The 12,164-nt window shown below is 43.0% G+C and overlaps 1 protein-coding gene across 2 annotated transcripts in view; it reads left to right on the top strand.

Annotated features, from left to right (window-relative positions):
* The window catches only part of ATM (ATM serine/threonine kinase), a 3,046,976-nt gene that overhangs the window by 2,062,119 nt on the left and 972,693 nt on the right, over nucleotides 1–12,164 (top strand). For both annotated transcript variants that reach the window (XM_069640412.1, XM_069640413.1), the window contains 2 exons: nucleotides 9,924–10,101; nucleotides 10,229–10,319. In XM_069640412.1, the coding sequence (XP_069496513.1) occupies nucleotides 9,924–10,101; nucleotides 10,229–10,319 (269 nt within the window). The remainder of the gene's footprint in view (nucleotides 1–9,923; nucleotides 10,102–10,228; nucleotides 10,320–12,164) is intronic.

The following is a 12,164-nucleotide window of genomic DNA, read 5'->3' as shown; positions in this document are numbered from 1 at the left end:
TTAGATGGTGATGGTGCAGATCCCATTTCCGTTGGCCACGGGATGGCGGTTTCCTTCTCTTGGTCTTTGGATATGATCATGATTTCGATTTTTAGGTTGTTGGCATTCATCCAGTTGAAAACTTCTTTATATACTTGAGTATGAATCTTATCTGGATACAAATGCTCCAAACTATGCTCGGGCCCTGTATGTTTAGTTTAGAACTGGTTATCTTAGGGTACTGGTACATACAGACAAGCTGAAAAACGTGTCCAGTAGCAATTGTTTATTATGTGGTGCATTAAGAGAAGACATTACGCACATTTTGTTTATCTGTGAGGTATTGAAAGATTTAAGGATTAAATACCTGAAACCACTGCTTTTACTGCACGATTTCCACATGTTGAGAGGCCAACCATTTAGTTAGAAAATCTTTCGATCTGGTAGTCTTCCATTTTGTGGCTAAGTATATAAATCGAGCCTGGTTGAGAAAACACCTACTGTCAGCATTTTAGGCTCAACTGTTATACTTTTGATGTTGATTATTGCTATGTTTGCCTACTAAAAGAAGGTATATTCGCTAGTCTACACCATGTTAAGCTCTTGATGATCTTACATTTTATTTGTGTGGATTAAGAAAAATGTGCCTGTTATATATATATAATGATGATTTTTAATAATTGTATTTTAGGTTGAATCAGTGGAGTAATGAATTATATGTATTTTATTATTTATGTAATTTTCCTGATGACTTTACAGTCGAATAATGGCTTATCATCACAAACATAAGAAAGGATTTCATGAGCTCTACGTTGGTGAAAAGAAGTTGTCAACATTATTGGGAATATACACATTACATTGCATCTTTGCTGCCCTTCCAATGATCCATGCACTGTAGTAGCCACCCCACTTTTTGGGCAACTTATCAAGTTCCTCAGAAAGAAGAGGAGTCTCCTGTGGGGGATGAATTCCATTCCTCCATAAAAAGGTGCATACACTTAACCTCTTAAAATCCTTTTTCAGTTCCCAAACTTTCCATGTTACAAATTCAGATCACCCATTGGAGTTGATGTCCCTAACCACAGTCCAAACCTCTTACAGTTGCACCCATCGTTACAGCGCACCTGGAACTAAGCAAACCTTAACCTCAAAATTCTGCACCTGACTGCCCATAATTAGTTCCAAAACCATGTAGCTCAGCACCCTGTGCAGTCGTTAACTCAAGCCTCATATGTTATGAGGACTGTCCACCCCACCAACAAAAACTGCTATTCAAGGACCCAATGTGAATATAAATGCAAATGTAACTGGGACATTGCTTGCTCCTAACCCCCCAGATGCACATGCCCATATAGGGACACCTATGCTGTGGTGGACATGAATTAAGAAAGTCAACTGCATTTGTCAATGTGAAATTATATCAACTTTGAAAACAGAGAAACCATCAATTGAGGAAATGTCAGTTTTATTCCACGGCAAACTCCCGCCAGAGACTCCTTGGCGCACAATAAAAACTCTTTTTATCTTTAATACACCACAGGTTCTTTTATTTGAGTAGGCCTCCAACCCGTCTCGCACCCAACCTTCACAAACACCCCGTGTCACAATGAACTAGGAACCAGGCCAGTGTGTATCAATAAGATATTTATTAATTTATGGTTTAATGAAAAAGCAAATCAAACAATTTTACAACAACCACCAATGTTGTGGCAACACAAATGCAATGATTCCTCCAGAACAATTGGTTCAGAAATCCTAACACAGTTTACACAGATCTTTAATGGCAAAACAGGAAAAACAGTTTTGAATCAAGTGATGGCACTAAGGTTTGGCACTGCCCCCTGCAACACTCACCCAAACATCAGCTAACTTAATCCCTTTGAATGGAAAGCACTGTCAAGGAGTAAGGATAGAGAGAGAAAAATCGGATTTGGAATAAGGCCCACCACCCCATGATGGGAAGTCAGAAAAGAAAATGAAAACCTGTTTTTTGCAGCAAAACAGTAGAATCGGATTTTGCTTATTTCTCACGCGGGTATGGGACAGAATAAAAGGAAATTCGTGTTGCTACACTTGAGGAGATAGGGAAGCGCAGAGACTACTAATCAGTACACAGAACAGCGTGGAAATGAGGTAGGAAAATCGATTTTGGGGAGAAAGCAAATGCAAAAGGAAAATACAAACAGCAAATGGAAATTCATTTTACACAGGATTTGCATTGACAGCTAAGGAAAAGGGGCTTAGCTTTCAAAATCGTAAATCGGTTTTTAAGGACAGGGACACAGGCACATAACAGATATGATTCTAGACAAGAAGTTGCTCTCAATGGGACTGCGGTTTGGGTTTTTAATATGACAGATGCTGTTTAGGAGTTTGTGGGGTAATGCACACAATACACAGGCAAATTCGGTTTTCAGTTACACATAGACTAATTCTGCTGAGGCTATACTTAAAGACACTAGGCACAAGGGTGTTCATTTCGAATTGTAACCAACTCGCACCATGAATTTCAATGTGGAATTAATTGATTCACTTCCAACTAATGCTAAGAATTTATACAGACAACTGAGAGATTTATCACAGGGAGTACGCTAACATACGCAGGCTAATACAGATTCTACTATAGCAAGGTGAATGAATTATACTGGCAATTTGGGACTTTCAATGGGGAGAACTATTGGATGCAATGTTACAAAAGGAAAGGCTTATCCAATTTAGGACTGGGGTTATTTGCTACTTATAAAGTAAGCCTTGGTTTGGGATTCTGGACATCCAGCTGGATCCTAGGACTCGCTGGACAGCTAGGGCAAGGGGTCTGGTCTCTGCACTCTCCAAGATGGTAAGGTTCAGCTTTCCCTCCATCCTCTTTCTCCTATCTCACTGGATTCTTTGTGTGTGTCTGTCTAGTACAGTCCCCCTTTATACAGCCCAAATTACATCATTCATTTTACAATCTAGGGGGGAGTATTCTAGAATTACTCCTACCCTGGGATAGGACAGTTCACCATTCCTCTCTCCACCCCCTGGCCTTATTAAGGGGAGAGAGCATCATCTGTCTGTTTGTAATGTATTAATTCTTTGTTACCAGGTCCACTTTTTAGCAAAACCGAGTTATGTATCATAACTTCAAACTTATACTAGCCATCGCCATAAGAAATCGATATGCAGTTTCAGTGGGTCATAGGGAATTAGGCAAGCCGATCGCCAACTCAGAGGTAGCATGTCCCTTTGGCACATTCTTGTCCTTTTCATGAAATGCATAACAGTTATAACTCTGCAAATTATTAGGCATGTTCTTAATCTCATTTTCCATATTCCCACAAATTTTCATATTTGTCCCATGTTTAAATCCGCCAGAAACAAGTCTTTACTGGCCATTTCAGTCCACAAAGTCCTAGGAATATGCAATTAGTCTCTTCAGAACCCCCTGGAAATCATATGGAGAAATAGCAGAAAACAAAATGATTTCTTATTCTGAGTGCTGGGAAAAATGCCTAAAATTAATCTATCCTTTCATGTCAATTTGGAGGATCTGTCACATATGGGAGGGCAGTGCTTCATCCCCTACAGCCAACTGTCTCCCCCTGGCTCAGCTTGCAACAAAAGACTTTTATTACACTCTTTGAAGTTTGTCAGTTTGTCCATGGTAGTGGGTGCAGAAGGAACTCACACTTATTGGTCACGCTCTAGCCACACTTGCTTTCTTTATCCTTCTTGCTAGTACTGCCTTCCAGAGTGGCAGAGCAGAGAATTATAACGACCTCAGCCACATCACATGTCATTGTGTAATGGTTCACTTATTGGTGCGACTTCCAGTGGGAGACAAGGCTTTCAATTGAGTTTTGTGCCTGAGCCCAAAAATGGATTTTACTGGTATTCTGAGGCTTTTCCAAGGTGCTTGAAGTCTTGTGGGGGAAAACATAATGTACATGGCTTTGCCTACCCCACCCCACCCACAACATATTTCACTGACGTTTTTGTGCGAACAAGGCTATCCTTTTCACGGTGGCTTTTAAAAGGCATTTTTCTTATTTTCCTTCACACGTGTGCAAGCAGTATTTCATCTAATGTTTGAAATGCAGTTCTGTAGGTCATGGGATTTATTTTTTGTCTTTTTGTGTGGGTTTGCATTTTCTGCTGGTCCATGGACACAGAGGGGTAGGCCCCCCTGCGCAGGGCTCTTTTGATTTGACACAGGATAAAAAGAAAAAAGCCAAGCCATTTTTCATTTGCAATGTTAGGAGCACTGCTATTCACATGAAAGGGAAAACAAAAGCTGTGTTGGGTTGCAATGTCAAAATCCTTGCCCCTCATATGAATTAACTGTAAGACAAGGCTGTTCTTTTGATGTAGTACATAACTTTTTAGCATTCAGATGGATTAAAGCAAACGCAGGACCGTTCATCAATACAGTGCATAACTTCTTGTTATTCAGATGAAAGAGAAGCAAACGCAGAGCGGTTTTTGGTGAAATGTTTAACTTTTGGTCATTCAACATGAAATAAAAGCAATTGCGCAGGGCCGTCCTTGGTGAAATGTTTGTAACTTTTGTCATTCAATGGACTAGAAGCACATACAGAGCTATTCTTTGGGTTGCTGTGTTCAAATGCTTGCCACACGTGCCAGGAAAAGCAAAGCACATCAGTTTCTGGTGGCAATGTTTAATGCAGTTTTTCAGGTGACCAGGATTTCTGTTAGGGCCTGTAAATGCACCCCACAGAAATAAAGTACTGTAATAAACCATAGGAACTCAGCAAATGGTCACATGCTGGTTGTCATTGAGCAAATTAACAAATTAAATGATTGCCGTTGTAGCAACAAGCTTTTTATGACCACTGATCAACCCAAAAAGGAATCCAAAATGCAAACATCTGTGGACCTCCTATTGGTAAGTAGGAAGTCCCAATCCGTCTCCCAGGATTCAAAAAGGAATTCAGTCACCTTCATGTGCCGATGGGTCTGGCAGCTTGTAACGCTCACCTGATTCCCGTAGAGGCGCCGGTCTTGACTGGGCGTATACCGTATCTTCAAAGGTGATGTGTAACACACGGCTGGCTCTTTGGGCTGGACCTCTGTGCACTGTATGTCTGACTCGAAGGGTAAGATGTCTGCAGATAGAAAATATGGGATTAAGGAACTGGGTTATTGAATGTCTCTCTCTTCTTCCCTTTCTCTTCTCCTGTAGAACCCCAAAGGTTAACGCTCTCACCTTAGGTAAGTGAACGCCGTGCTCTCCATCTGCCTCGGGGCAGGGTGCTGTAACCAGTTTCTTCACTGGATAAGGGGAGCAGGCCTCTTGACTTCAGAGGACTGCTGTCCGTCGTTTACTGCACGAACGGTAAGTTTCGAGTAATTCTAATGTCTTTAAAGTCTTTAGTAATGATGTTTCTTGTTTTGCAGGGTTCCGGCGATGGCGGATGACGGGCTGAAGTGAGTTGCAGATGGAGCCCGTGTGATGAATAGAAGCGCCTGGAAGCACGTAAGTAAGCGCTTGTTGCCTGCTTCACGATGCGCTCTGACTGTCTTTTTATTTTGCAGGTACAAGTTCGGAGCGGCTGCAGGGTGCCGGAATACCCACTGGGTTAGATGTGGAAAGGAGTAATGGCACGTGAGTATTAAAGTGCCCCAATGTCTTTAAACGCACCTTGTTTTGTCTTTCAGATGCGGGATGCAGCGCCGAAGACCTCCGGAGCGTGCGAAGAGTTGGTAAGCTTTTGTCTTTCAGATGCCGGAATGCAGTGTGAAGACCTCCGGAGCGCACGAAGAGTAGGTAAGCCTTTGTCTTTCAGATGCCGGAATGCAGCGCGAGGCGTTGGTGACAGCCGATGGACCAGGTAAGTGAAGAGTTGTCACTGAAGACCGTAATGCTAACCTGTTCTTTCTTGTCTTTATGGGTGTTGCTGAAGACTGGATTCAGGATGGTAAGCCTTTTTCCTTAGGCCCAGGATCAGATGCAGAAGACACGATGATCGTTCTGCTGCAGAGGATGCAGAATAACGCAAAGCAAGATTCATCCATCGGGTGTGGTTTAAATAGCCTCCTGTAGTGCTTAGGTGTCTCCTTCCACAGCCACGCCTAGGCAAGAAAAGAGTTCCTGTTTTCCAGAAGAGTTCCAGTGTTCTGAATCTAGGGAGTGGCTCCTGCCCCACCCAACAGGAAAAGTAGTTCCAAACAGAAGAGGATCAGAGGCTCAACTGGCAGGCAAGTAAGCAGCATGGTCTGCTGCAGGTAAGTCCACCCAAGCATTATGAGCCCGGCGCTTCCAGCGCTGGGACTGGGCATATTTATGAGCCTGGTGCCACTGGCGCCAGGACTGGGTCCAAAAGGTCCCATTTGGGACTGGTTGGCACTCAGAACCTGGGTTATGGATCTGCTTCCAAGGGAGTTGGGAAAACCCTGACCTTTTGGAAGCAGAGATCATGACACAGCTGTCTGACAATCTGCTCCTCGCTGCCCGATTCCTTCTCTTGCAGTAGTGCCACCTGTGAGACTGGCTCTGGGTTAGCACTTAGTGATCTTCGATTGGGGATAACACAAGGTTTGAGGCAGTTTGGAGGTGCAGCAGCATCCCCTAATTACGTTGCCGTCAACAATGTGATTGAGTCCAATGCCCTGCTGCTCCAAGATCCAAAGGCGTCTAAAAGAAATGAGGCCTATCCCTTTAAATTACTTGGAAATAAGCGGGTTACAGAAGCAGGTACCTTCTCTTATGTTGCTGAAGAATGCTTTTATTGCTGTAGTATGAATTGATTTTGCCTTTTGCACTGCTTGGTTGTAATCCAGGTTTAAAAGTATTAAGACCCATCCACATCTTGGACCCTGAATCCTGGCATATCTGAGATTCACTCCCTGTCACTGAAATGAAATATCTTGGTGATTAAAGCGTGTGTTGGTGCTTCCCGAAGGGGATGGGTGACCTTGTTGGTGGCCACAGGCTCTGTCAACCTTGTTGATTGGTGTTTGGATTTGCTTGCCTCTTAAAACACCTTTTCTAAAAAGAATTGCTGTGTCTCGTCCCTCTTCCCTCCTCCGACAGCCCCACCACGTTGATGTTTAGGTGGCGAGAAGATCCTTCCACATCTTCAGCACACATTAGGGACCAAAACATCAACGATGTGGGTATTCAAAGTCTAGACGGCATCATCTGGATTATGTGGTGGTGACTCTTTCTGCCACCTTTTGTAAATCATAGAGTATAAAAGACACATCAACTCCAGCTTTACATATTTTCTGCTCTGTCACTCTGAATTTTTGTAATACCTGCAGAATTTCTTGGACTCTCATTTAGATGCCACCTAGCTTTTCAACAAAATCCTTAGCACCCAATATGTCTGATGATTTTCTTAACGTATGCCTGTCCATCTTTACTTGTTTGTCATTTTTCGGCTCTTTTTTACCGATTCATCCTTATGCCAAGTAGGATGTGTCAGATGTAATTCATGTGCACCACTTCACATGTAGAACAATCGCCCCTTGATATGAGACTCAATAATGCACGTTTTCAGGTCAAGCTCATCTGTAGATCATAGTAGGACCTACCAGGGACCTCACTCCACACCTATTTTTCCTAATCCTGTGAGTCTTCAGATCCGGGTCAAATTGAGAAAGTTTTAACGTAAGCCAGGAGTGTAACCGAGGAGTCAGCGCCAAATAGCCAAGTCAGATCTCAAGTGATTAATTCCAGCTCCCATCAACCACCCACATTTAATCAGGAGAGGTACCAACACAGCGTTGCACCATGGCTGGTTCCTTGATCACATAAATAGTGCTAAATATGGCCCATCGGAGACCAGATTCAGCTCTACCCACCCTCCCATTGGGAACATGCCGGGAATACTTTCAGTGACATTGAGGCTAAGTCTTCAAAGCTGTCTCTCTCCGCTGCACCTCACTTTGCAACAGAGTACGCCCGGGCAGTGTGGCACTCCTCTGAGTTCACTCTGGTACTGAAAGCCAGAGTTCTTAGTGACAGCCCCTCCTCGCCTGCAGTCCCTGCCACTGAGGTGGCTGCTACTCATACAAACTGCACATTAGTCGCTGGTGCAGAGTAAGGTCCTCTTGTTCCAATGGTTCAGGGGGGTCATAATGATCAGCATGGGGGTTGTCTCCACCACATAGAGGAAGATAAAAATGATCTTGCTTGATCACTACCTGAGTCACCTGGGCCGGGACGCTCCACCCCAGACTCTGGGCAACATGGTGTATCGGGCCATCAGGGGTCCCTCGTCTGCCATCATATCTTTTGTCACAGAGAGTGGGAAATCATTTGGATATCTGGATCTGTGAAAAAAACTGAGCGGAGCAGTCACATCTATTTGACTAGATCGCTGGCCGGGCTCCTCATTTAGGCTCTCCCCTTATTGGTCTTAGTTGCCTTGTAAATTGTAACAGATTGCAACTGTTGGTGCTTCTTCTCCAGATCTCCAATGTTCTGTTCAATGTGAGATTTGTGTACTACTGAGCCTATAATTATCGCTCTTCTAATGGAAGGGTCAAAGACCTTTGCAAATGTGGGATCACTTACTCTGATTTCAGATAACATTAGATGGTCTTGTCCTTAAGCAAGTCTAAACTTGCCTGATTGTGTAGTAGAATATAGGTTGTTTTCCAGAACTTAGTTTTACAAGAGACCCCTACTGATGAGTTTAATTTCAAATTAATCAGTGTGCAATTCAAAACTATAGGGGGAGGGGAGTTTATGTGAATTCAACATGGTGCAGTTCTGAATAATGTCAATGTAATATTAAATCTTGTGCTCTTGAGAGAAAAAGTTGTACCTGTTTTGTAAAAATATAATTTCACATTGATACTATCTACGCTCCATTAGCTTTAAGCAGCAATTGTGTAATGGTCATTCTTATTGGTGTATTAAGCATTCACTCTGGTTATAGCAAGAATTGAGTCTGTAACTGCTTTGAATTCACTTAGTGCTATAAGTGCCCCTATTTGAAATGTGACCCCTGGAGGGAGAGGTCAGCAAAGAATATATTTTGGTTATTGTTGGGACCGCAGGTGGCGAATATGGTGAGTGGTATGTTGCCAAGGGGGATTTTGAGGTTGAACATGCACACTGGAACATCTCTTATAATGGCTTCAGCCTCAAAATCTGTTCTGTGAAAGATAGAAAAATCCACTCACCATTTTGTTCTCTCCCCGCATAAAATCAGCAAATAATTGTGTGGGAGCCCATTTCAGTTTCATATCGCCTGTCGTTTGCCTCGAGAATTGAGGCCCTGGACATACATTAAGTGACACAGTGTTAAGGTGGGCATTATTGGGGGGCAGAAGTTGTAATGATTTTCATGAGAACAAGTTAGCACCTTTCACTTGGTTCTAGTTTGTTATCCCAACTCTTAGTTTCTTTTTTTGTCTTATGCTTTCCTCTATTGCACCAAAAAGACAAATGTCCCTCAACAAACTAATACTGCCGAAGAAAAATTGACTCTTTTGAAAGATTCTTCTCACCACTTATCCAGAAAATATGTTATACCAAAGTCATGTGAATTTATTTTTCAGCACTCTTCAAATTTCTTTGAAGGCATTATTATGGGTTGCTTATGGGTCCTTTACTATGGGTTTTCGTCTAGCTATCCAAAATATTAAATGTGCCCTAGTTGCAATTTCAGGTTTACAAATATGGGAGACAATGCAGAAAGTTGAAGGTATATTGTTTCTGTTGTAAAGATGTTTCCTAACAAATGTATTCCAGGATTTTAGGCAGGCTTTATTGCTGTCATGTTTTTAACATAGGTTTCTACCATTTGAAAAGTATACTTAAGCAGCACTGCTTAGGGAAACACCAGTGATATGTAATTGTTTTGTTTGTGTTTTGGTCATGGAATTTGTATTTATACATTTAGTTTTCCCATTTTTCGTTTATTTCATCTTGCACTTCAGTGAGGGACTAAAGTTTTAATGTTTGTATTTGTTTTTCTTAACTCTAGGTAAAAACAGACTTTTGTCAGACTGTGTTGCCGTACTTGATTCATAACATCCTACTTCAGGACACCAACGAGTCCTGGCGTACTCTCTTATCCAAGCACGTGCGGGGCTTCTTTACTACATGCTGTAAAACTGCCCCCCCATCAAGCCGATCGACTACACCTGCAAATGTAGACTCAGGTAACCAGGTTTATGAGTAGAGGAGGGCACCTTTTATAGTTTTAACATTTCTGTTGATAGGCATATTCAACATGTTTGTCTCTTAGAAACAACTGACTTACTGTTAATTGATTTCCTTTTTAATTAGAGCCGGACCCCCTGGTGATCCCTGCATTCTTGGATAAGATATCCAGATGGACTATGCTATTCGTTGTTGACTATTTAAGGAAACAGAAAAGGTATGTGTAATTTTCTTTTTTCAAGGAAGATTTCAATTTGAGGGAAAATGTAAATGTGCATGCTTAGATCGACTAATAATGCCTGATATAAAATGATTTCGAACAGCTCTGGCAATGCCTTCAATGAGGAAAGAAAAAATGTCAAATTGTCAGACTTAAAAAAAAATTATCTGTGAAATCTTAACTGTTTAATGAAAAATCAGGCTGAGCTCTCGTTGACTTTTCACACTGAATCCACCTCACCAATTTGCAGCAACAAGAATTGTGAATATAGTGCTAATATGTTGGTGTTGTGTAAAAACGCAATACCATATCAGTGCAATCACTTTTTCCATACTGTCCTTTATGGTTTAAATTGTAGGTCTGTGTTATTTTTTCTCAGGGAACTGTACCTATTCATTTTTATTGTATTAGTATTTGTGTTGCTTCTAGCACAAACCTAGCTTGTAATTTTATACAGTAACGCAGTACTGTTGGCGGAGGGAGAGCGGTATTTTTATTCCTCCGGCAGGTATTGTTGAAAGACCCAGGTTTTTAGTGTTTCATGGAACTGGAAGATGGTAGAAGCATTTTGAGTCTCTACCCAGATTGAGTGAAGCATGTGCAGTGTTGGAGAGATACGTTCAAATTTCTGGGCACTTATAATGAGGCGGGCTGCAGCGTGGTATGCTGCTTTGAGGGGATGCAAGTTGTGCGGTTGGAAGCTCAGTAACAACGGCATTTTCCCCATCGATGTGAGAGATAGTGACAGTTGGACCACCGTACGGAATTCGTTTTGGGGAATACAAGGTTTGGTTTTGCAGAGTGTGTGGGTCTGTTGCCTTGCAATTTGTGCTTTTTTGTGTATGTGCTTTGGAAAGAAAAGACTGCTGTCAACAATGATGCCAGGGATTTGGCTGTGTTTGACAGCGAGGGGTGTATCTTTCCAGGCACCTGTCATCTAGCCATTGTTCCACGCGTTGCTCTTTGGTGGGTACGTGTTTCACATCCATGTTTGGATAGTAGCCAGGCATTCACGGAGACGAGTTTTATTAAAGATTTCTCTTTTTGCAGCTTTCCCTGCATAGTTTCTATGGACCCCCCAAACTTTTTGCTTTGTTTTTGAACCTGTTCTGACTTTTTGAGGGGATGTAAAGCCTTATTCACTTCCCGTGCCTTTTTTTAATTTGTAATGGGAAAACTAATCGATCCTACAGACTATCAGTACTGGGAAACTATGGTTCCCGTTTTACCTTTTACATGTTGTAGCTTTTTAACGCTGCACACCGCGGGTGCTGTTGAGCAGCCGGCGCACGGCGCATGCGGATGTAAGTTTCCGCTGCTCCGCTGGGGCTGCTTATATCCTGCTAAAAGATCCTAGTGGCAGCTTGGCTCTCCCACTGATTTCGCTACCAGTACCCGGTTGAGAGCCCCCGCACAATCCTCTAAAAAACCTGGAGAAAATCAGTGCAGTGAAGCCTGCAAACAAATCTCCTCAGCGCACCATGTTGCGGTTAACCGCCAACTCGGTCCGCAGCATGAAGCGGACCAACAGCGCTGCATACCAAAATGCCGGGAACCTGCTGAGCCAACCACCAACATAGGAATGACCTAGCCCAATACCTGGGAACAACCTGGGGGGCCGCCACCCGACTTCTCCTGCAGCCGTCGGATACACACACTGCAGCGGTGCACTGCTGGGGGAACTCTGCCTGGCCTTGAGGCGTGTGGAGTGCCTCAGAGCCAGAGGGAGGGAGAAATATTGACGGGGCCGGTGAAGCAGCAACTCTCTGCGCCCTGTCCCCACCCTACTACAGACAAGTGGCGCAACCGGCACCTCGGCCCAGACAAGAGGCGGGGACACCC

Source organism: Ambystoma mexicanum, chromosome 7q (genome assembly GCF_040938575.1).
Source record: "Ambystoma mexicanum isolate Mex_15411 chromosome 7q, UKY_AmexF1_1, whole genome shotgun sequence".
Lineage (NCBI taxonomy): Eukaryota > Metazoa > Chordata > Amphibia > Caudata > Ambystomatidae > Ambystoma > Ambystoma mexicanum.
Note: the sequence above shows the minus strand (reverse complement) of the source record. Positions and strands in the feature narration are given on the sequence as shown.